This window comes from Melozone crissalis, unplaced genomic scaffold (genome assembly GCF_028551555.1).
Source record: "Melozone crissalis strain CALT ecotype California unplaced genomic scaffold, PUWL_Pcris_2 ptg000023l_1, whole genome shotgun sequence".
In the NCBI taxonomy this organism is placed as follows: domain Eukaryota; kingdom Metazoa; phylum Chordata; class Aves; order Passeriformes; family Passerellidae; genus Melozone; species Melozone crissalis.
In genome coordinates this window covers 6,629,568-6,655,429 of record NW_026535801.1, presented here as the reverse complement: position 1 = coordinate 6,655,429, position 25,862 = coordinate 6,629,568, and the positions used below count along the sequence as shown (strand labels likewise).

At 42.2% G+C, this 25,862-nt stretch overlaps 1 protein-coding gene across 1 annotated transcript in view; it reads left to right on the top strand.

Moving 5' to 3' along the window:
- The window catches only part of SPAG16 (sperm associated antigen 16), a 371,498-nt gene that overhangs the window by 252,541 nt on the left and 93,095 nt on the right, over nt 1–25,862 (top strand). The window contains exon 15 of the mRNA XM_054278128.1: nt 15,499–15,625. Coding sequence (XP_054134103.1) covers nt 15,499–15,625 — 127 coding nt within the window. The remainder of the gene's footprint in view (nt 1–15,498; nt 15,626–25,862) is intronic.

The window sequence follows — 25,862 nt, the reverse complement described above, 5'->3', positions numbered from 1 at the left end:
TTTTATGAGGAAAAATGTTTTTGTAGAAACAGTCATATTTTGAACAATACTTTCATAGAAAATATTTTGGACATTGATCATTGACTATTTGGACAAAGTCCAGCGTTACTTTCAGAATGTCCAATATAATGCTTGTACCTGGCCCAGGAAGTCTAAAATGACAAAACAAAGGCTGATTGCTGAAAAAACCCTACTTATATTTTTGTTGTTGTTGTTGTTATATTTTCTTATACCCCAATGTCATGGGTCTGCACATCCCATGCTTTGCCAGAAGTGTTGCCTGTATGGTCACACTCTGTGGGTGCAGAGCTGTAATGGAGAGAGATCCCAAGGGATTCACTCCTTTTTCTGCTTGGACATAGGTCAGCTTGAGTGGGCTCCTACATCACTCCAGTGGACTTGTGGTAATCCTGTCTCAGTGTGCTTGATGCCAAAAGAAGTTAAAAAAATTATGAAATTCTAATTGCACAAGAACAAAGAATAATTTTCTAGTTAGATCAGGATGGCATTCAGGCAGTATGTCCAAATATTAAGGGGAAGAGTATTGTGTGAAGAACAAGATAAAAGAGAATAATGCATTTATACAAATTAAATAAATCCTCATTAAGCTCTGTGAAACTGATTAAATCAGAGTTATTTACTACACGATGCTTCTGAAACTGCAGTTAATAGTTTTTTGGTTAAGTGGGCAAGGTTTGCAGCCAGAACTCTTATTAGTGTTGAGATTCCCTAATTAGCCTGTTCTCTATGGAACAGAACTGCCAGCTTGGCACCTGGAATGCGCCCATTTGTTGGGTCCTGCCTTGCTGGGACACAGGAGTCTCCATGCCCTGCACAAACCTCTGCTCTTGTGGATATGTCAGCACTTAACACTTCCAGCAGCATTTAAATCCTGCACTTGTCCAAGTTGATTCTCTGTCTGTGGAACTTTTGAGCAAAATTCACACAGCTGCTTTTGAATTGAGGACATAGAAAAATGTACCTTTCCTCCTAAAAGTTACTGTTACCATCCCTTTTAGTCCCATGTTTCCAGAACACAGTAACTTTGTAGAGAAAAATGTTTCAGATATTTACTTTGCACTAGGATATGACCCAAGCAGCATTTCAGGTAAGCTCTGTTCCTTCTTTACAATGGTAAATCACCTCTCCTAATGAAGTATAAAGACTATAGATGCTTGGTTGAGTCATGAATTTAAAGTAGAACAAGGTTTGCTCACTCATGTGTGTGTATATATGTGTTTGTGCCCAAATAGAAGTATGCCATGCTGTGTTTGTGTTGTATCTGCAGGTTTAGGAATCATTACAGTGGTTACCAAGTTTCCCTAAAACAAAAAAAAAGTATTTTTAGAATTACAGGTAATATTAGGAAAACCTAAAAGAGTATAAAAAATATGCTTGAGAATAACTGTTCAATTTTACCTCCCCAGGCCAAAATGCAAACAGCATTTTGGTCATTCCTCCATTGATTTACTGAAGGGCAAATAATGTCAGACAGTTTTTAAACAAAAAAAAAAATTTCAATTTTGTTTACCTCCTCAGCAGTCCAGTTGGATGTCAGCTACCATTTAGCTGGGCCAATAATATTGATATTTGATGTCAGTTCTTATTCATTACTGCACCCAAATGATGCAAAAGTCAGATCTCTCAGATGTTTCTATGGATAGCCAGATAAAGCCAGGGATGTCTGACTGCATCTAACAGACACAAACAAGAAAAGAACAGAATACAAAATCAAAAACCTCTCTGGTCCTATTGTTATTTATGTATTCAAAGTGTTCACCTCTTTGCATAAACTCAAAGCCAGTTGCTTACAAAGGTTACCCAGTAATATCAAACATGTTCAATTATACATGCAAAAGGGCTAATAGGTTCTTCCTCTAGTTTATTTCTGTCTCCATGCATAAGAAATATAATTACAGAACTGAATTACATTTTAAGTACAGATTTTTATTATCATTAGTTAACCATTTTCAGGCTATCAAACACTCTTAGAAGTGAAAACAAATCTATTCCATTTCTCTGTAATTTCTTTCTGTTCCTCTGCAAGGAACAAAATCTGTGTCAAAATACCCCCATTTCATTTGATGGCAAGCAGCTCTTTCTGATATTAGGGAGTCACTCCAGAAAATTCTTCTGGAATTCACTTCTACATCCATTCTCTGACATAGTCATGTTATTCCCTAATTTTGGAAGTAAGTTTGCTGGAGTGCTCCCTTCCTTTGGCCATCCTCTCTGTGTTACCCACAGAGCCTGCAGTTAGCACTGGGCCTGCTTTACACATTTTGTGCAGACCAGACATGTTCTGAGGCCACTTGAGTAGAATGGGGTAGAAAAATTTGGAATGGAATGGAATAGAATAGACTAGACTAGACTAGACTAGACTAGAATAGAATATTCATCTTTCTTTTGATCAGTTTGAATATTTTTGCTCTCCAGCTCTGATACTCAATGTAGAAGTATTGATAAATATGTCTAGCAGATAGCCTAGAAGTAAAAATATTCCTCTGGATCTTATTGTGAGGAAACTGTAGGGACTTATTTAAGTGTTAAAGACCAAGGAAATTCATAATGCATTGGTTGGAAGAGAGTGGCTGCCCTTACTCTATCCCTATGTCCTTGAAAAAAGAGACAGTCTCACAGCCAAGGCCCTACAGTAAAACCCACAAATCCAGGACTGATTTTGAAATGTCACATCTTGTTTGTGTCATTCAGTTTCCCATCACCATTTCAGGTTTCTCATCAGAGATGATTTGCAAAGAAAAACTCAGTAATAGGTGTCACACACCTCGATAAGCCAAGGGCAGACAAAAGCCACGTGCAGCAGCTGATGGGCACTGAGAAACAAACCTTCAGTGTCAGTAAATGCACTGGCTGCTGCTGGAGTTTGTTTCTGCACTCCTGAATCACACAAAATGCAGTTCCTCCACTCTCTGCTTGTTTTGTCTCACTGGGTTGTTTTTGGATCAAAATCCCAGTTATAATTTTTCTGGGGAAAAAATCATTAAAAATCTCTTAGCCTTGCATCTTGCTTCATCAAGGCACAAGTTGCCTTTGAAAACATGGCATTGCCTGTTTTTTCTAGTCTCTCTAACATATATAAATACATTATATATAAATAAACATAAACCTGTTTGAAGATTCTAAACTCAATCCTGTCAAGTTTACTAACTCTAAAAATAACCACAGCTCAAGGAAATCTGCCTTCTTTTGTTTCAAGCTTTTGCATTATGAGATGTGAGATGAGCTCATTCTGCCACAGGACCTCTCTCCTCCATGCTCAGGGTTTGCATCCCCCTTTTGTTTGGACAATCCTCTCAGGCACAGGGTGGGATTTGGGGCTGTCCTGTGCAGGCCAGGGGTTGGACTTTGATTTGCCTTGTGGGTCCCTTCCAAGCCAGGATATTCTGTGATTCTATGATTTAGCACAGAGTTGGTTTTTTAGTTCTGTTTTTACAACCCCTTCTGGTGCTCTTTGATGTCACCATGCAGGAACTCACTGTAAAGCCCAAACTATCTTGTAAAATTCACCCAAACAAACTGGGGAAGGTTAGATTTTAGAAGACCTTCTTTGCTCTTCTTCATGGCTGGCTCTAGGACAGTACTTCAAACCAATCAAGGAATTAATTCAGTACCCAACAAGAAATTCAATGCCTGAAGAGAGCCTACAGGAAAGATAGAGAGAGACAAAGGCTTGGAGTGACAGGACAAGGGAGAATGGCTTCAAACTGACAGAGAGTAGGGTTAGACTGGATATTGGGAAGAAATCCACATGAGGATTGTGTAGATGAGGAATGTGGGATAGGAAGCAAGGCAGGTGTCTGCCATCACGCTGTCTCATTCATTTGTTTTGAACCAGCAGTAAATGAAATACTTAAATATTGAGCTTTTCTAATTGAAGCTTTTAATCAGATTTTGCTCTTGTGTAAATATTTGTACATGATGAAGCTTTGCCTCAACACTTCATTATAAAAATTTGGGGTAATGCGCTGACATTTGGATTCAGACAGCTCTGTACAGCCCTGTACAGGGAAGAAAAAATGTGGCATCATGTTTAGATGGCTTTGACATAACTTGGGTTTGAGTGACTTTAAAGACTTTTAAAAATTCTTCAAAGAATTGTATATTCTAGGTCAGATTGGCCCTTGAAAGATCCTCAGCAGAAACCGATAATAATTGACTATAGAGTATTTTCTTTTATGTTTTCAGACTTTATATTTACAAATATAAACATACTGTTATGTCTGTTTGCTGCTAACTAAATGAAACAGAGATTATCTCCTTTAATGTGATTTTGTTTGCTTGTTTCTGTGTTCTGCAGTGAATGTGACCCTCTGTGTATACAGTACATGAAGCAAGTACTGTTTAGCATGCAGAACCACAAGCACTGTGGAAAACTTTGCCCTTCTTTCTTAGAGGAGAAGAATTAATTTGTGTATCCTAAGGAATAAGGATTTTTTCTAAATTGCATCTCCTGGCCCAGCACGCCAGCCTTTCCTGTGGCAGATGTACACCATGGGTCCAGACCCCTGCATAATTCATTTTTTGCCAGCTGTTTCTTAAACCCATCTTTTTGCAAAGCAAACCAAATCAGAATGCAAAGATCCACCTGGATTCTTCAAAATTCAACTTCCCATATGCCGTATGGTCCAACCTGCCTCTCTTTGTGGCATTTCATGGGAGATTATGTTCTAAAACACATGAGAAGGCAGCACAGCATCCCCACCTTCTACCCTGTAACTCCGTCATGTGACAGTCACATTTTTGGCAAATTGTGGAAGTTCTACCTGCTCTGCTGTTGCTGTCACTGCCTGGACTGGGAGTTGTGAGGCAGAGCCACCTCTTGATATAGGTGCTATTGGATTTGCTTTGGTTATTGACAAGGGACAGCTCTTCCAGCAATGTTTGTGCAAAGCTGTCTTCAAAAGGGCTTAAGCTAAAGGTAAGGTAGAAAAACGGGATTAGTTTACACCAGAGGTTTGTATTCGGTAAGAATACATTTAGCACTTCTCAAATCATGTCCAAAGGGAAGCAGGGTGCCTAGAACAGTGCTGGATCTGTGGTGCAAAGGATGTGGCTTTGCAGAATATCAAGATGGATTTAAAAGGAATTTATGCAAGCATGAAAGTAGGACCTACTTTGGAAAAGCTTCTCTGTTATGAAAATGCAATTAATCTGTGGTTGAATAAATATCACTGTTAGAAAGTACTTGAATATCAGATTGATTTAATCTGAAAATAATTGAGAAGGCACAGTTGAAGTCCATCAGGGGTAGGAATGCATATTGTTTTGGTGCTGTGTTGGGTTTGCAGAGCAAGGTTTGCCATGCAGACAGCACCATTTCAGGGCAGGCCGTGGCTCAGTCATGGCTGTGTCAGAGCCCTCAGCAGGCTCTGGATCAGTGGCCGCCATTTTGGGGCAGGCCATGGTTCAGTCATGGCCATGTCACAGCTCTCAGCAGGCTCTGGATCAGCTGCACCATTTCTGTCATGGCCATGGCTCAGTCATGGCTGCGTCAGGGCCCTCAGCAGGTTCTGGATCAGCGGCCGCCATTTCAGGGCAGGCCGTGGCTCAGTCATGGCTGTGTCAGAGCCCTCAGAAGGTTCTGAATCAGCTGCACCATTTCAGGGCAGGCCATGGCTCAGTCACAGCCATGTCAGAGCCCTCAGAAGGTTCTGAATGAGCTACACCATTTCAGGGCAGGCTGTGGCTCAGTCATGGCCATGTCTCAGCTCTCAGCAGGCTCTGGATCAGCTGCACCATTTCTGTCATGGCCATGGCTCAGTCATGGCTGCGTCAGGGCCCTCAGCAGGCTCTGGATCAGCGGCCGCCATTTCAGGGCAGGCCATGGCTCAGACATGGCCGTGTCAGAGCCCTCAGCAGGCTCTGGATCAGCGGCCGCCATTTTGGGGCAGGCCATGGCTCAGTCGCTGCCATTTGGGACAGGCCATAGGTTAGCCACCACCATTTCAGTGTGACCCAGAGGTTGACTAAGACTCAAGAAGACAGGGGGAAGGAGCAGTGGCCATCCTGGTGGTTTTGAGCCAGTCAGCCATTTCTCTGGTCTCCTGCAGAGGTCTGTGGGGTGTGTGGAACTTTCAGGTTAGTGAGGGCCATGGGGGCTGTGAGGGCTGTGGGCTCTGTGAGGGCTCTGAGGGTTGTCGTGGGTGTGGGAGCTGTGAGGGCTGTGAGACATGTGGGGTCTGTGGGGGCCATGAAAGCTGAAGGGGCTATTAGAGTTTTGGGGACTGTGAGGGCTTTGAGGGCTGTGGAGGCTGTGGGGTCTGTGGGGGCAATGGAGGCTGCGGGCGCTGTTAGAGCAATGGGGACCAGGAAGGGCGGGAGTGAAGGCATGTGTGAGCTGTGGGGTCACTGGGGGCAGTGAGAGCAATGGAGACTGTGGGGGCTTTGGGGGCTGCGGGGTCTGTGGGGGCAGTGAAGGCTGTGAGGGCAGTGAGAGCAATGGGGACCATGAGGGCTGTGGGGGCTGTGAGGGCTGGGGGGGCAGTGAAGGCTGTGGGGGGCTGTTAGAGCAATGAGGACCATGAGGGCTGTGGGGGCAGTGAGGGCTGTGGGGGCAGTGAGGGCTTGTGGGGGCTGTTAAAGCAATGGGGGACCATGAGAGCTGTGGGGGCTGTTTGAGCAATGGCGACCATGAGGGCTTTGGGGACTGTGGGGTCTGTGGGGGCAGTGAAGGCTGTGGGGAGCCTGTTAGAGCAATGGGGACCATGAGGGCTTTGGGGGCTGTGGGAGCTGTTAGAGCAATGGGGACCGTGAGGGCTTTGGGGACTGTGGGGTCTGTGGGGGCAGTGAAGGCTGTGGGAGCTGTTAGAGCAATGGGGACCATGAGGGCTTTGAGGGCCATGGGGACAGTGAGGTCCATGAGGATGGAATGTCCTGTCCCACTCAGTGGGCTCAGGAGAGGGTGGTTTGATTTAATCTGGGCAGTGAATGGGAGAAACAACTAAATTCTCAGGTGGTTCAATAACAAACTTTGACTTGCAAACTTTAGAACATTGAGGTAGAATAAGGTACTTGGCAAAATGTAAAACAATATCCAGACTGAGTAAGGCACTTCAGGAACTTCAACTTACCCAGACACACCAAGGCAGGTAAGAAGGCATTGACTGGAATTTTTCAGTCAGGTTTACAGTATGTCTTAAGAAGGAAAAAAAAGAGACAGAGTTCATCCTGTTTCCACCCCACTTCCCACCTGGTTGTTTTGAGCCTGTTAACCATTCCTTCAGTCTCCTACATAAATTAAATTATTCCTTTCCCCAGTCAAGTCTGTTTTGTCTATAATAGTGCTTGGTGAGTGATATCACCCTGTCTTTAATCCAACCCAACAAAACTTTTGTTCTGTTTCTCTCTGTCCTGTCTAGCTGAGGCAGGGAATCACAGAGTGGGTTTGAGGGACAGCTGGGACACAGCAGTGTCAGCCCCACCATAGATATTTAGCTGTTTTTTTGTGAAGTTGTTCTCAAAATAATGGGATGAGATTTGTTGAACTGATCATTCTTTCACCTGAAATACATGTAAACTGTGAGAGAGATTCATACATTTATTTGACTTCAGAATTGGGTAAGCTTGTGTGAATACATTTCTAATTTTCTTTATGCTTTTAGTTCCCCTTACTAAATACCCAAAGACAAGATAAGGAGCCAAATATTATGTTGGACTCAATGATCTTAGAGATTTATTTCAATCTAAAGGATTCCATGATTTTATGTGTTCTTTGGTGGTTTCTCTTTAAAAAAATCACATGTACTTTACTGGCATTCATTTTTTTCAGTGACTTAGATCTTCTGCGTTTTAAAATGAACAATTTTGCATTTCAGCAATAGATCTCTTGCCTCTAATTTATGAATTTTATAAAATATGTATTGTATCTGTGTTTTAACATTACTACAGTGAATAGTACCCAGTTTTTCACATTTGGAACTGAATGCCAAAAAAATCCTTGTGCACAAACATGGTGTAGCTCAGGAATTTTTATGCTTGTTGCTCTCAGGAGTGGCTAATCAGGTAATGATGGCACCTAACTTCACTTTAGTCATGGTATCTCTCAAAAATGCAGAGAAGAGCCAGTAATGGCAATTATCATTCATCTCCTCTCACTGCACAGCTCCCAGCATTCAGACCCTTCTTTGATGGTTAGAAAAGCAAAAACAAAACTGATTATTTTAAACCTCCCTGCAAAAGCTGTTGCTCCCTTTGCAGCACTGTTTCAAGTGCAATGTCAACTACTGTGAGCAGTAACTCTGCAGGGAGTGCAGTGGTTTCTTATGTAAATTTATGCAAAGGGTTTCTGCAATCCTAGCATGTGTTGTGCTCCTCAAACACACCACCAGACACTTCCTGCTACTTGATGTGACAAAGGGAGGAGAGATTCCCCAGGTTTCACACAGCAAGGGAAAAGCCTGCAGAGTGCATGTACACAACTAGAGACCCGTGATCCATGGTTGTTTTTGAAAATCAGTAGAATTGGAAATTCTGCTGCAGCAAAGTTCTGCCATTGCCATGGATTACTTTTAGTGGAGCTCCTCCTTTGGAGGACACAAGGAGTGTTCTGAGTCTCCATATGATGCCTAGAGAGGCTGACCTAGAATAGAGGCTAGACAGAGCTAAAGAATAAAGCAGGGATTTATTAAAAGGCCTCAATGGATGCACCTTGGGCAGCACAAGAGCCCAGCCAGGGCTGCACCCAAGATGGACCAAAATGGTCACAAAATGGACACTGGTCACGGGGTCTCTCACTTTTATAAGTTCTGGTCCATTTGCATGTTGGAGTTTGTTGTCCAATTATAGCTTTAGGTTATGAAGTCCCATCCTGCTTGTTTTTCTCTCTTCAGTCCACCATTGTTTATGCTCTGAAGTTTGCATCAGTTGTCCTTGGTCCCCAGCTAGAGAAGGAATTGTTTTGTCTCCCAGCTATGTGAAGAGAGCTCACCATCCCCTACTGTGAAACTCAGAAGTACTCACTAAAGCAACACAGAATCTGAAAAATATAAAAGCCAAAACCTGAGGCATCACATATGCTCTGGAAGCAACAATGGCTACTTTCTTCAGTCAGCTTCTACTGGTTCTACTCAGTGCAAAATCAGGAGTTGTACATTGACAGCTGCTAAGTTGGAGGATTCTTCTGTAGGAACCAACACTGAAGCTTTGAGATTATTGGTTTGCATCAATACCTTGGATTCTCCTCACCCCCACAAGAGCTGGTGTCTCACCAGTTCCTGGCTATTCAAAGCTGTAAAAAAAATCCACTGGGAGTGAAAACCCCAGTTTCATGAGCTCTGGGTTTTCAGTTGATTTGAAATATAATTGATGCTCTGCAACTTTGATCACAATGCAGAACTCAAAACTATGAAAGTCAAAGATAGGAAAAAAGCAGATGGGAAAATCCTGGCAGTGCCTGTTAATAACCCTTGATCACTGCTTTCCCCCACTCTGGATGCTCATAATTGTTAAAAATGCACCACCACACTTTGAAAGTGTAATCAGTGTAGCTCTGTACTTTTGCCAGGCTAGGTAATTCCATGGCTTTCTAAAAAGATGCTATTTTCATTTGAAACTGTGATGTTTTAAGCATGATATTTCAAAAATGGGTGGTGATTGATTAGTCATTAGACTAATAATGGACTGCATCTACATTTTTTCTTCCATCTTTATCATATTTTACATAATTCATTTGGATTAATTGGACATTAAAATCTTTTTCCTTGTAACCACTACAGCAGATTCATCCACCTCTGCCTGGATTCTCTTGGGATCCCTCTGCCCTTATTCCACAGTGGGATGGGGTGGCACAGGGACAGGCCTCTTGGTGCCTTGCCTGTGTTTCTCATTATTTTTATGGAGAGTATTTAGTTTATGCATTGCCACAAGGTAATAACTCTCCTCAGGTTCTGATGTGCTCATGCTGTAAATGTGGGAGGTAATGACTCCTTCTCTTAAAAACATTCCCTTGAAGGTGTATGAAATGAGAGTACAGTTAAATGATTTAGGATGTGACCCACAGGGAGCCTTAAAAATGCAGATTATTGGATCCTTTCCTTTTGAGGCAGCTGTTCCTCATGTGGCCACCTTGCCTACTGGCACTTCATGGTGAGGAGCTCCCACCAGATTGTGCACACAGAACAAAACTCCTTTTGCTGGGTTCAGAGACTGGGAACAAGGCTGGCAGGACCAGTAAGGAACTCAACAGCCCTTTGTCATGGCCAAGCTCAAGAGATCCCCAGGAGTAATGGAAAGGGGCAGTAATTATCAAGCTTCTCTCTGGCTGGGAAGGGACCTACCATAGATCTGTTGCCACTGGGGTTGATGAAAATGTCAAAGTCATTGCAGGAGTCCCTTAAAACACAGCTCATGCAGCTGCATCTGTCCTGGAAACAAAGGACTGCAAAGCAGTGGACCTGTCATAGTGAAATGAGTTGCTGTTCAGCCGCTATTTTGCCTTTTTAAAAATATGGGCAAAAGGTGATGGAACAACTACTGACCTGCCTCCAATTTAAAGAGGATGCTCCTGGGAGGAGGCCACTGCAGTCTAAATGAGATAAAGCAGGCTGATGTGCTTCATGTATTATTGATCTTTCAGCAATAAATCCAGAGGTGTGTTTATAAGCAAGAGACATAATTATGCAGATTTTTATCCTTCTCAGGGGTGTGAAACAGCAGTTTTCAGGGAATATTTACCTAAAGTGTATCTGGTGATTAGTCCCATTGCTTATCATTAATATTCAGAAGGGAAAAATGCATTTTTTAAGAAAAGGGAAGAAGGAAATAGCTTTTTAAAAACTTCATGAAAACTAAATAAATCTTTTCATTCCTGATGTAACAATTATTTGGTTTGTTGCAGGTGTCAGTTGAGATTGGGATTGTGATGTATATGGAGCTGAGCATGTCCATTTTAATGGGAGGTATTCTGGAATATAAAGATGTTCATTGAGTTGGCAGGAAGGTAAAGAGTGGAGGATGTAACTGTGAAGGCAATTAAAGGACTTGCAAAGTCCTTTAAGTAGAGCCTGGAACAGAGCCAGTGTGTGAATGCAAACTAATTGAATCCTTGTATAAATTCTTTAATTACTCCAGCGTGCACACACGAAACAGTACCAGCTTGATTCTATAGACTAGGCAGCAAGTCTGACCAGTTTTACAGAATCATTCTACATGCTCTCTGATTAAAGGAGCTAATGCAGCTGGGCTGAGCAGCAGCAAATGTAGTGTGAATGGAAATCAGAACAAGGGGAATCTGCTCTTGCACCTCTTCTCCTTGGAGCTCATTGTCTTCTCCTTTTACATGTAGGAAATCAGTCAAGCCCTGATAGTCTACCATGCTGTTCAGTAAAACACAGCATCCAAAATACATCATAAAAAAGACTTTAGTGTGGCAAGAAACAACAAGAAGAAAACCATGAGCAAGGCAGGGGGTTCTTTCATGAATGACTAAAATAATAACTGTAGCAGGGATGAAAAAGCCAAAAGCTCGCAGGAGAATTTAAAGTGATTCTGCCTTAAAAGCTTCTGAAAATGGCCCATGGCCAGATGAAAATGAGTTCATTTAACATATGACTTATCCTTTTCTTTTTCTTTGAATGGTGTATAACTCCAAATAATTTTTCAGCTTGGTTACAGTCCTGGTTTATTTCTTCCTATTGAAAAGTTATCCCCCATCTCCAGCTCAGTTGATTTGGATAAGGTGTGGAATAGAGTGAAGAAGTGCTGAAGTGTAATAGCCAGCTCACTAACAAAATCATTATGTGATGTTCTCAGTGAACAGCTGCCTCGGGATCGGGGATAATTAATGCATTTAGTAATAAGTCTGTGGGCAGAGTGTGTCAAGGCTGATCAAACACCTGTTTGTGTACATTGATATGTTGCCACCAGAAGTCTGTTTTCTTGCTTCTGTTTCCTGATGAGGTGTGCTGTCTAATCACAGAAATCAGGCCAAATACACTGCTGGCTGTTACATTTTACACACACGTTGTTTATAGCAGGCCTATGGGAGGAAATTGTTAAAATGTCTGCAGCCTTGTGACAGCAAGGACTAGTTATCTTTGCCACTGAGGCAGTGTGTGAACCCTTTGGAGCAGGAATAGCATCTTGTCTAGGTCACCCAGCACACAGCACAGTGGGATGATCCCAGGGGAGGTTTCTCCAGCACTGTTGCTATTCAGGGATCAGGGGGTTCATCCTTTCTGGTGTGGCCACAGGTCCCAGAATCACAGAATAATCTGAGTTGGAAGGGACCCCCAAGGATCACTGAATCCAGCTCTTCAGTGAGTAGCCCCTGCAGGGACTGAACCCACAGCCTCAGTCCTATTAACAGCAGGCCCTGAGCAAGTGAGCCCAGAATGAATGAGGGCAGTGCAGTGCATCTGGCACCTACAAACAGCTGGACTGTAAATCCCTGCCAGAGAGGAGCTTTGTTTCCCCAAGGGGTCTGTAGTAGCAATGGAGCAAAGTAAACATGGCAGAGAATGGGATGGCAGCATTCTGAGAAAGGGGGGAATGGCTCTTCTCTTGTGATAAGCCAGCTACTGTAGCAAAATTAATGACTAGAAGGGAAAACCTGTAATACAAATAAATTAGAGTGTTTTCCTCATAATTATGCCACTAGTAACGATGCTCACATCAGAGCCACTGAGAAGGTCAAAGTCAGCTCTCCATTCTCAGTCACTTTGCAGCAGGGACTGGCTCTGATCAATGTTTGCATAACATCTGTTCCAGGGCCACATTCTCAGTGCTGTTACTTACAGGAGAAATGTCATATTGAAAATCCATGGGTGCAACTGTGGCTGGCACAACGAGGAGTCACAGAGCAGCCACTGGAGTGTCTCCTGTAACTACCCTGAGTGGATTATGTGTAGTCTCACCCAGGTGGGCTGCCCATTGATTTGGGTCAGAACTGCTGAGCTACCAAAGCTGTAATTAAGCAGCATTTATTGAACTCATTTATTGCACACATGCAAAACAAGTGGGAAGGCACGCATTTCTAAACCAAACCAAGACTACCACTCACACACGCACTCCCAAAGTAATTTTTTGTTAAAATGTCTCTCTGGTTAAAAAAAAATCAGGAGTAAAATGCAATCTATGTCAAATTCATATTAAAGGATATGAAATAGAGGGTGTAAAGGATACTGGTGATTTCCAAAGTGGGCCATTGATAGAGATGGATATAATCTTTGCAGAAGAAGGTGGAAATGAGAGGCTGGTGAAGTGTGAAGAGCTGGTCCAGAGGTCAAAACTTCATGCTGGGGAATGGAGGGATCTTTGTACACACATAATCATTTCCTCTTCCCTTTACTGGAGTGATGGGTGATGACCTAAGGAAAGGAGACATCCCACTCTGTAGTTACTCCTGTGTAACACCTCTGATCAGCTGAGATGTGCATCTCTAGCCCCTCTGAATGTGAGATCATTCCAAAACTGGTGATGAGTTTGGCAGGAGTTGCTTTATAAACATCAGCAGTGGATACATGCATAATTAATCCAGGCTCAATGCTATTGGGAAGGGTGGGAAGGAGAGAAGGAAGGGCTAATTATTTATAGTCCAAGAAAATAGTGTCCAAGTGGGATGTGGATAACGCAGTAATTGAAATGCATCAGGGAGCAAGAAGGGAGTTTTGCTGCAAAACCCCACTTTTATTCAACCTAAAGGACACAGGTTGCATGTGAACAAGCACTGTTACACTCCTGTTATACTCATGGGCTGCTTTGGATCAGCAGCATCAGGTGGATGGGGAATTGCAGCTGATGAGGAATTTAGCACTTGTAACACAGCAAACGTATGAAAACACTGCTTGTAAGAGGAAGGGACTGAGTTTGATGACTCTTCAAGCTTCATATCCACAATGATGGGGGTTTTTCTCCCCCACATTAAGAATTTGCTTTCCTGAGATCCAGTTCAAGCCATACAACAGTTTGGAGTGTAGTTGTTGCATTTTGGAGTTTTTTGTTGTTTGTTTCCCAGCCAGCCTGCTTGCCCTCATCCTTTGTACAGCTGAATTTGCTGGAAGGATCCAGATGAAATGAAGGGGAATTCAGTGGGCATAGCTGGTGAGACAGTTCAAAAGGCCATGATGCTCATGGCACTGCGTTGGGTGGGGTATAGTTGTGGTTACTGATTTATTTTTTGCAAAACAGCAGGTGCTGAGAGCCTGACTGCTGAATTCTCTAAGCAATGATTACTTTGTTGCTTGGTGTTCAGTCTGCATTAGTCCCTGTAACAAGCCAGAATGGAGTTTTGACATAGATCTCCTCCAAATGAACCTAAAGATTTCATTATACTTACACCAGGGTAGTGTTTTGCAAGCCATTAGTTTCTAGTTGAGAAGCTGATGGATATTTTAAGATCTTAAATCCTCTATTTGCTAGGAAACACCACAAATTTTATTGCAGGTACTATTTATGTGGAAGATGTAAAAATTTTTTTTTTAAATCGTGGATGCAGTATCTGACCCCTGTTTCAGCTGATTTTTACTTCCATACCATAATGATTCCCCTTTTAAACAATATTGTTTAATATATTCTTATATTTACATGAATTGTAAGAGACATTGATAAGTGTGAGTGCACACCAGCTGAGCTGCCTTAGGGATTTGAATCTTTATTTAGGAGATTCAAATGAAAAGTAAATGTTTCTGCATGGATAGCTGGGCAGCTCTTTCTGTTCTAGTGGGAGGAATTAGCTAAACAAAGTTATAGTTTGGCAGCCTTTACTCTGCCTTCTTGATTTTTGCATTTATTTATATGCTACATAATCAAAAAACTCTTTGGAGGGTAGAGGTTTGGTTGGTTTTTTTTTTTTTTGTGGGGAGGGTGGGTTGTTTTGGTTTTTTTGAGGGCAGGATAGGGTGGTTTTTGTTTGTTTGGAGTTTTTTGTTTGGGGTTTTTGTTTGGTTGGTTGGTTGGTTTGGTTTTAGTTAATATTGAACAGAGGCATGGGACACATGGTCCTGCTCTCTTTCCTTGTATAATCCCTGCATGCATCTGGCTCATTGAAAGGAGGGAGTTTCTCACAGAATCACAGAATATTCTGAGCTGGAAGGGACCCAGAAGGATCATCCAATGCAGCCCTGAAGTGGATGGGGAGTTGTCCCTTAGCCTGTCTGTGGAATACACAGCAGAGACAGGAGTGTCTGTTCTGCCCTCATCTTACTCTTCACATGGAAAATGTGAAAATCAGGGCTAAAAGGCCAGCCCTTTGTCTGTGTGGGAACCAAAGAACCACAAGGCCTGTTCTTAGTGGACACTGGTGTCAGAATTCAGGATGAACTTTTTCTCCTTTGTACTTCCAGTTTCTCCTGCACTGGTCTCATCATCTCCATTGCTATTCAAGCCAACAGAGCCGATAAGAGGCTGTGATAACCTCACATCGAATAGCTTATTCATTTCTTTGTTTAGCTACAGTTGCTGTGTGTGGCAGCCCTGTGCCAGAGGCTTTGCTGCTGGCAGGGGACAGCAGCAATGCCTTGACTCTGTTTCCATCCCTGGCAGGGGGACAGCATTGCTTCCTGTGACTCCTCGGGCGTGCTGAAGCTCTGGGACATGCGGATGCTGCTCCCTGTTCTCTCCATCGACGCAGGTCCCCATCCTGCCAACCAGGTGGCCTTTCATCACTCTGGTAGGCTTCTAAGACAGCTTTCCTCCCTAAAACATGGTTTGTTTGCCATCTCTCTAATCTCTCTCTAGTTCTGGAGGCAGATAACATGTGTGAAGCAGCACAGATGTGGTAATTTTGAAGAAGAAATGCCTGATTGTGGCAATGATCAATATATTTGTTTTCTATGGGCTAAACTGCCAAATTGGATTGCTGCTCCATTTATATAAAATGAAAAATGCATGATAACAAAGAGTACAATTAATTGCAACAGTATTACACAAAATACAGAATTGATCAATGGAGGTAAAAAGCATTGTGAGATTACCTATGTTCCAATGATGTTTATTCCCCATTACTGTTTGTTCTTTTATTTGCTAGTTCTGGAGTTGCATTTCATAACAAAGTCCTCTTAGAAGTGCCTCAGAACTTCATCGTGCTGACAGGGCTGCTTACTAGGCACAGGAATTGAATTAAGCAGTTATTTTTTCATCATCAACCATGTCAGCAGTACTGTGAGTGCACATTGCATTTTCATTTGAAGAGGAGCCATTCTAAAACATTTTTGTTTTAAAACAATCTTCAGTTCCAAAGCACAGACAAGCATTCCTGTTGCAACACAGAATTAGATCCTAGCTTAGGAAATGGTTTTACTCAAAGCTAGCACAACATTATATAATACAACAATATATAACATAATATATATAGGCACATGAAAAATAAGTATACATTTGTATTATGTGTTCATAAAACATAAAGCTTTGATAGAATTTGAGGCATGATAAGGAATCATTAAAGAAAAATAATAGGATGATGTTTTGTCATAATGACCCACATACTATGGAATGCATATTGTCAATATATTGAGTCCCTTGGCAGGAAATTTTGACATCAAATTCCATATTATCTGTGTAGTGATTTCATGGATCTCTCTGCTGTATCATTGAATAAGGTGCCTGCATTTTCCAGGGGAGGAAAAATGCATTGGCAGTGTCCAGTTTTGGGCAGCTTCCCAAAGACACGTTTAACCACTATGGTATTTATGTGTGTGATTTGGAATAAGAGATCATTTTTTGTTCAGGAGGATTTGAAGAAGTTTTGCATCTTTGTTTATGGGGTATAATATTGGGTCATTTGCAGCAGAACCACACCCCTGAAAAATGCAGTTGTAATAGTTCTGCCAGATGGGAACTTTCCATAAGAAAGGTTATCAGCTTCAGGTAATCTAAATGGGCACATTTTGCCATCATTTGGACAAAGTCCAAAATTATCTCTGCAGGAGTAACCACACAACAGAGATATCAAATTGGGGTGGATGATCACAGAGAGGCAGAATGCAAAAGGATGGAATTCCAGCTGGCTGAAGATAGGCAAATACCTGGCTGAGACACACTGTACCTGCTGCAAGAGGGGCAGAGTAGATAAAATACATCCTGTGTTTAACAGCCTGTTGGGATGGGACATCTGCCTCAGTCAGGACCTCTGCCTGTGGAGCAGCTTGTGTTGATTTTCCTTATCAAAACATGGCTCAGTTTCCAGCTGTGTCCCTCAGTCTCTCCAGCTGATGTTACACCACCCAGAGTAAAATACCTGACTGCATTAATAGTCAGAGGCACACATTGTTCAGCTCTTACAGGTGGATTTAATTACCAGATTAGAGAGCCATGGTTGAGCAGGTTTTTTTCTTCTGCCCAATAATTATTTAAATGAAAGTTAATAATGATAGAAGAGGTTTATGAATAGTTTGGCGGTATCAGCAAACAAGATTGAGGTTGGAGATAGGAAGGCCCCAGCTAATGGAAGAATTTGTTTTGCTTTCCTTTGTATTGTTTTCAAGTAATTATCTTTGCAAATGCAGTGTAGACAAGCACATCTTACCTTTTGTTTTTAAGTGGTGTTACCTTTGTGGGTATGCATGCTCCAGGTGGGAGGAGTTTGTGAGTTACTGGGGTTCTCCCAATGGCATTTTTGGGGATGAGCCTTGCTGGCTGCAGTGGTCCATTGCTAGTCCAGGCCTAAATGCTTGAGCAGCACTGTTAGTTAAATAGCAGCCTAAAGCCACTTCCTGCTTGATCAGAGCCACACTCAGATCTTAGATAAATTAGTGACAACAGTTGTGTATAAATATTTCTGCGTTAGCTGCACTCTGCCTCAGCTTTTCTTTAGTTCAGCTTAAAGGTGGACTTTTCCATACTTGTGAATAAACAGAAAATAATTACATTAGTAATTACCACTGCACTTCATGGGGATTTTCTGCTTTGCCCTGTGCTTTCTGCAACAAGCTCATGGTCTTTCAGTGAGAGGTGGTGATGGAGCTGCCTGGGGCTCAGCCTACTGGTGGTATTGCTCTTCAGTACTGTGTTTAATATCAGAATTTTTTCTGATGTCATACACAATTAACATGTCCTTTGAATTCTGCATGCTGTGAATGGCCGACCAGAGTTACTGTGCAAGATGGACCCACAGTATAACTGATTTTTAAACTAAATTCCCTTTTACTTTTTTATGTGCAAGTCAGCAGCATCTCCACATGCACATATTCTTGTGTAGCATTCGTGCATCCCTGGAGCACCCTCTTGTCACCACCTTTAGTGTTTCCAGTTGCTGTTTAGAAAATGTAAATGAGATTAATCACAGCTCAGCATTGCATATGTAAGAGAAGGTGCAGAAGGTTCCAGCTTGTGTGCTATGAGGTATTTATTAATTATCACAGCACATTAAAACAAACAAACCAAACAAGCCCCTCTTCACAGCAACAATCCAAAATCAAGAGCAGTTACAGTAAGGCTGAGGGCAAGCAAATAATATTTGGAAAAATGCACTGCTTTATTTTGAGCTCTGGAGATACAGTGAGGTGTTAACATTTAACCTGCTTCCGTCCAGGCTGGGCTGTGCTGCTCTCAGCATGAACAAATAACCTCTCCATGCTTCTGACCACTCCCAAGGGCCATAGGTGCATGTCTTATCCTGAGGAAAAGTAGATTAAAAGAATATAAAATCTGTAAATGAATGTGAAAGTTGAGAAATGGCAGGATCAAGATTATCTTGTGATACAAACCTTTTATTTTAGGAGACAACATTTCTAGGGATGCAGGAGACACGTTGACAGTGAACAGATGGTACCATTGTCAGCCATGGTGGGGTCAGGGCAGCTGCTCAGTGTTGCTCTCTGAAAGCAAGCTTCATTTGCTTAATTACACATCACATGGCATCACCCAGCACCATAACCACAAGACAAACATTGCTCCAATGGCTGGCAATTGTTTGCTGCTCCTCTGCAGTTGTTCTTGGTGTCAAATAGCAGAGACAAATTTTCATCTCTATATTACCCACCCTTTTACTGAACACAGAATTATTGACAGGTTTTTTGGGATGTTATTGCCGGAGTGTTTTCAATATTTGCACTTGATATTATTTGGGCTATTACTGATAAAGCCACAAGCAATCCCCACATGGAGGGGGGCATGGAGGTTAGAGCTCAGATGGTTTCCACTGATACTGAGACATCAGGTAAAGTTCCAAAATTACAGTTTTCACTGTATCCCTAATCTGGTAACAATCTGTGTGCCCAGATTTGCAAGATGTAGTCCTTGCAAATCAATCTTGCAGTGAGGTGCTCTCTCAATTTTCTCTTTGATTCCCTCAATTTTGGTCGGTGTATTGACTGCAAAGACAAGCTGGTGTTAAGGTGACAGAGCCAGGTGTCTGTCTTTGCTCCTTCTCTCCTCCTTTCCTTCACGCTTTTAATTAATTGATACTCTTTAAGTGGCACTGAGGAGATAAAGCTTCATCTTGGTAGGGTGGAGAGTTTTCTAGGATGGAAGAAGCTCTGCTGGGAAGCCTCCAGTGGATTTTGGAGTTAGAGGCTGGATCAGCAGTGGATGCACCTGCAACTTGCAGATCTCAGGAGGTGACTGTGGCCACTGTGTGCACATATAAAGAGAACTGGAGCAGGACAAGATCTTCACCCTTTGCTTGTTTTGCAGTTTCTGGAACTTACTTTCTGTATTTGTCTCCTTTTGATTACAGTAAAAGTCACACTTGATGGGAGAAGAATCCTCTAGCACAGAATTTAGCAGTAATCTCTTTAGAGGCAACTGATTTTGTCCACATAGAGCAATTATGTGCTGACATTAATGTGTGTTTTTTCCTATGCCTCCCATTTCTGACTCAAAAGCTTTTTTCATTACAACACTTTATTGCTCTGTGTTCTTTAATCTCCAAGGCAGATTACTTGATAACATCAATTGATTCCTTAGGGTGCTTTTCCCCTTGTGGTTCAATGCCTGAGTTCCTGCCTCAATTCTGACTATGTGTATGCTGTCACAGGCAATACAGCCTCAACTTGGGTAATTTTTACTTGATTGAAGTTCTTGACAATTAACACAACCTTCTGATCACTGATTCTGGGTATTGAGAAAAAACAAACCATGAAGGATTAAACAATTGTTAAAGTTAAGTGTTTTTTCTCCCCCTTCCCCAGTCAGGAGCCAAACATCTCTCCTTCCCTCCTCCTGCTTTCTTCTTGCCTTGTTTTTGCTGTGGGCAGTGCTCCATCATCCCAGTTCCTTTGGCGCAGCAGCAGGGGATGCAGGAGGAGTGTAATTCTTTGGATTTGTGCTGGCACTTGCCCTTTCACTCAGACAACTCCTAGTTCTGGTTACTACTCAGTTCAGACTTGCTCCAGTGCTATAACTCCTCCTGACAGGACAGCAAAGGGACCAAGCTGTGGTTTTGGAGCACATCTTTTAAATCTTTGAAAGGTTTGCTCTTTACATAGAGAATTGAGACTTATTTTGCTGCCTGCTTTGATTTTCATTCAGGCCTTTTCCAAGTCCATTTGTAATTTTACTTCATTTGTTCCTCTCCTTGTTCCCATCAGGAATTGCTTCATGTCTGTCCCTTCAGAACTGTTTGCTTTCCTATGGTCAGCATTCCAAGATCTGTGGGTTTTCCCTGCATCCCTGTACACCCATTTCTGTACTAACTAAGGATTCACATGGTCTGTTTCTTTTGAATATAATTGATCCACATGCTCACAGATCGTGCTTAATGAGCACAAATGCAGCCACCTGCATATCTTAGTTTGCCATTTATTATTTGATAATCAGCACTTTTAGGTCATCTTCACTTTCCTCTTGGCTTCAGCTCATGTGCAAGTGCTGTGTCAGGGCTGTATGTCTGATCTGTGTCTGCCTCCTCTGGCCAAGCAGTAGTCAGGGAAAACTCCCTTTCTTTCCTTCCAGGAGGGGATAGGGCTGAACACCAAAAGTCAGACCTTTTGCTTTATGCTGGCAAGTTTCAAGCAGTGATGGCTCTCTATTTCTCCTTTGTCTTGTCCTTCCGTCTCTGGTTCTATTTCTCTTCAGTCTAAACTTGAGTACCCCTTTATAAAACTCCCCTTTAAAGCCTGTGATATGTGTTTGGTCCGTGTTTGAATATGGAGCCCTACTTTAATCTGATGGGTGGGAGATAAACTTTCAGGTCCATTCATTGACCAAGCTGTTTGTATACAAGCCAAAGATTTTCAAAAGTGATTCCTTGGATAGAAGGAGTACTGGTGGGGTGGTTCACCTCAGCCACACTGGGAAAAAGGTTTAGTCCTTTGTGCTGCTGAGTGAAATCCCTGCTTTGTCAGAGCAGATGCCATTGCCCCAACTGTGTGCTGTTTGTCAGTGCCCCAATATTGATGTTTTGTCCCTAGGTAGCCCTCCCAGCCCACGCGTTTGCACTGGTGAATCCATTAGTGGGCTCCCTGGGGAGATTCCAGCGTGGTGGGAGTGGGTTTATACAAGCCATGGCCTATTTTCCAGCCCTGATCATGCTGCTTCCCCTCAGAAGTGAGATCAACAAGACGTCCCTGTCAGCCCCTTTCCCTGAGGAGTGCTTACAGCGTCTGTTGGCCATCCTTAATTACTCCTACGGTCAGCATGGGAATAAAAGGATGTGTGCAAGACTGAATTATTCAACAATAATTCCTTGTCTCATAATTCTCACTCCTTCCCTCTCTGCTGCTCTATGCCATTTTTTCTCATTCACAACATCTGTTTTCCTGACCATAAAAATGCTTTAATTCGGAGGCAATGGGTAGATTGGACTTACATAAATAAGAGCTGATTGACAGATCATTTTGTCTCCTTGTTTTGTGGGGTAGGAAACTATCACTCTCCTTATTTCTGACTGTTGCAGTTTGCCAAAGGGAAAAGGCTGGCAATGAATTTTCCCCCTTTGTTGATCAGGGGGAGAGTTGTGCTGTGCAGTATTTCTGTTGTGTCATGGCCATTTTTCAATACAAGCAAACCCCACAATATTTAAATATGCTGGAAGGGAAAGAAAAGGGATTCTTAAAATATACGACTTTATTTTCAGTACAGACATAATTTAAAATGTATGAAATATTTGTCCTTTGAAAAGGAGAGGGAGGTGCCTTGGAACTCCTGTATTTTACATTTTTTGCCCTGATTGCAGATAGTGTTTTGTGTCTGGCTGTGTTTGCTGAGCTAATGAGGGTGGGGACTGTGCTACTGCAGGCGATTGCTTTGAGCACTGAACACTTTGAAGAGATTAGCCCCATTGATATTCCCTTCATCTTTGTTAGAGGGGCATGCTTCCTTCCCTGGAGTGCCAGGAGATGGACAGCTATTTAATAGAGCCAGCCTTTTTCAAGTACAGGCTGTACTCCTGAATATCCCCATCTCCCCTGCCTGCAGATTTCCCACAGAAAAACAATGTTCTGGAAGCCAGGGTTGTTCCTCATTAGAGCAATATATTGACCTGATAGGGGGGGTTTGGAGGACCTCAGGGTGACTGGGTTATCATCTGTCTGGTTAAATGTTATTCTTCAAGGAGAAGCAACAGTTCCAGCAGTTCAGGCAGACAGCCAAAACATGGGGATGAGCAAATTGTTTGTTCCAAGAGTAAATGAAGGGAATGTCCACATGAATTTTGCCATCCTTGTATTAAACTAACAGAAGCTGAAAATTGGAGCTTTATTCATCCCAAGTGGGGCATAACTGATCAAAATTTTGATTCTCCAGCAGCTATCCACAAACTGAATTAAAATGGCTTGCAAGAAGTTGGCTTTTTTTCTAATCTTATTTTAACTAGGCACAAGTCTTAAAATAATAATGTATTCAACCTCTCATCTCTAACATTTACTGCTTTTGTAACTTTACCAGGTTCATGGATTCCATTTTGTATTTATTGTTTATATTAATTCCAGCTCACAGAGTGCTGCAATTAGCCCATTCCCACTTTGAATGTATTTACAGTGATAAAAGAGAACTCCTTACTTTCACTCAGACTGCACAGCTCCATCCCAAGCCTGGCTTAGATACAAGAGCTTCATCTCCTGATTAAGTTACTCCTGCAGACAGTCAGGGATGAAGGACCTCTGAAAGTCACCACAGCCTTTCTTCCATGAAAGCTCCTCTTAAATATCGACGGCTCCCCAGGTCCTGTGTTTTGAGTACAGCATCTGTATGTAAAGGGAGGATCAATAGTGCATTCATCATTCATATCCTGTAATAAAGGAAAGGGATTTCTGAAATATTGGGTTAGTATTTGTGGGTCCTTTCTGTGTGTTAAATATGGAAGGTGGAATGGCCATGGCATTCTCTGCCAAGGACTGGATAGGTCAGGCAATCTGCAAAGGGACAGCCATTTGCATCTTTGTCACTGCCAAAATTAAACATAAAGTCATCAGTAATGGAGAGTCATTAGTTAGCTGGGAGCTTTGTGGGCTGACCCAGGCTTGTGCTGGGAGTGGAGAAAACACATTTAGGAAAACAGATAATCTGGGTAGTTTTGTTTAAGGGAAGCAAACCCTGAAAGAGGAGAAAGAGTCCAGAGGAGCTGGGATGCTGTGGATAAAAAAGTAATCCTTGTGACTGCCTAAGTAACTCGAGTATGCTGTTTCAAACATGAGGATAATTTAGGGAATTTGGTCTGTTCACCCACTGTTCTCTTCCCTCTTAGAAAGCAAAGTATTTAATATTTTAGAATAAAACTTGGAGATGAAATGTCAGTTCCATTAAAAAAAAGATAAACTGTCCATAACCATCATTTTTCTTTCTCCTTTGTGGGGGTAAAAATTATGCCAGTCTATGCTGAGTTTGAATAACACACGTTCAGCAACTCAAAACTCAAATGTCCTCTTTTTTCAATATTCATTTTTAAAGTAACCAAAGTCCAAAAGAAAGTGGTTCACTTTCAGATACCCGTATTGTGATTACCAGGAAAGTTTTGATTCCTTGAACAGCTCCTCCCCTTGGTAAATGGAATATATTAATGAACTAGGTCTTTCCAGAGCTTGGAAAGTGGCACTTCTTTTCAAGAAAGAGATCATCTTTGAATTAAAAGTATGCTGTCCTTAGCCTTTTTTTATTTTTATTTTATTGACAAATTGTCACAGGAGCTAAAGTGTGTAATCATCAATAACAAGTGATCCATGGGGCTATGCAAAATCTATTGATTAACAATAGAATCTCCATACAGATGTCCTAGCAGTGCTTGTTATTTTTTATGGGCCAATCTGGGAGTCCTGCTTGCATTTCAAGGGGCAGCTGCAGGAAGGTGAGTGAGACAAAGTTCAGGGCATCTCTGCAGTTTCCTGGCAGCATCTTTGGTGAAAGGGGAAAAATGCCACCAGTTGCTCCCACCACAGGATGTGCAGCCTCCTTTTGTCAAGCTTGCATGGGTACAAAGTAAACCCATTTCCATGAAAGGAATTCAAAGCCTGAGACAAAATCCTCTTTGTCATGAAAGCATGATTTTAATTTGTTTTTAAGGCTGTTCCACTACTAAGAAAATCCTGATTTAGATGCCTCTGAGGCATTTAACTTAGACTTATGCAGAGCTATTCCTCAGAGAAAATTGGATGTAATTTTAGGATTAGGTAACTGACCTAGGAATGAGAAAGAAAGGGAGAGAGAGTGCAAAGCTTGCATATCCACTTTGTCCAGATGGATATTCACTAGGAAACCTTCAAACTGCTCATAAATATTGCCTGTCCTTTTGTAAAGGCTCCCACCAGCAAGCCCATGGTCATTTCCTGGGCAGAAAAGAGGTTTTGCATTGAAACTTTTGGGCAACTAAATAAAGTATTTTATTTCCCTTTCTTTTGCTGTGGCAAAATATTATACATAATGATGAATGGGAAAATAAGCAAGGAAAGAAGTTCTATAAACAGCCTCCAACTCCTGACTTGAATATTTGAGCTGTTTGTTTGTTTGGGGTTTTTTCCTCTGGAATGACTTCCTTTATTTCTTTTCCTGTTTTTCAACTCATAAAAATATCTTTTATGTAGAGCTGTTATCTCTCTGAGTATCACATGCTCTTGGGGAGTAGGGCAAAATCTACTTACTTTCAGTCTTCCTAAACTAAATTGAGTGGAAAAAGGAAATATCTTAATCCTTTTTCCCCCCTTCTAGAACACCAAAGAGGTCGTGATGACAGTGAATTCTTTAATGTTGGGTTTATGTCAAACATCATTTCCTCCTTTGACATTTTATATTGCAAGCGAATATGTGTGCAATACCACAATGACTTGCCTGAAAACACAGAAAAGAAAGAAAAGCAGAGCATTTCTGGTCTGTGGTGGCAGTGTCCAGCTGGGCAGGAGGAAATGCTGAGGGCAACAGATAAACTCAGGAAATGCTGTGGTTTCCCTGGCCCTCTCCTGTGGATCGGGGCTCCCAGATCTGGCTCCTCATGCACTTCAGTGTTCATGGATCTCTCCTGTGGGTCAGGGCTCCCAGATCTGGCTCCTTATGCACTTCCAAGTTCATGGATCTCTCCTGTGGGTCAGGGCTCCCACATCTGGCTCCTCATGCACTGCAGTGTTCATGGATCTCTCCTGTGGGTCAGGGCTCCCAGAACTGGCTCCTCATGCACTGCAGTGTTCATGGATCTCTCCTGTGGATCAGGGCTCCCAGAACTGGCTCCTCATGCACTTCAGTGTTCCTGGGTCTGTGAAACTTTTGGTTTGGCACTTTGTATTTCCAGCAGATCCCTTAGCCATGTGGAAGTACCTCCCTGCCTGTGCTCTAAATCTCTTAATGATACATTCTGATTCTCATACTGTGGGAATTATTGGATAATTGTTCCTTGTTCAACCTCTTCCTGCTGGCACATCTTCCCTGCTCTCTCTTTGTGGAGCTGAAGAGCCTGTGTCTATTTAATCTCCTAAATACATAAGCCATTCCTCCTCTTTGTTCGTTTGTTGCCCTTCTGTAAATCTTATTTTGGGTACTTCTTTTAA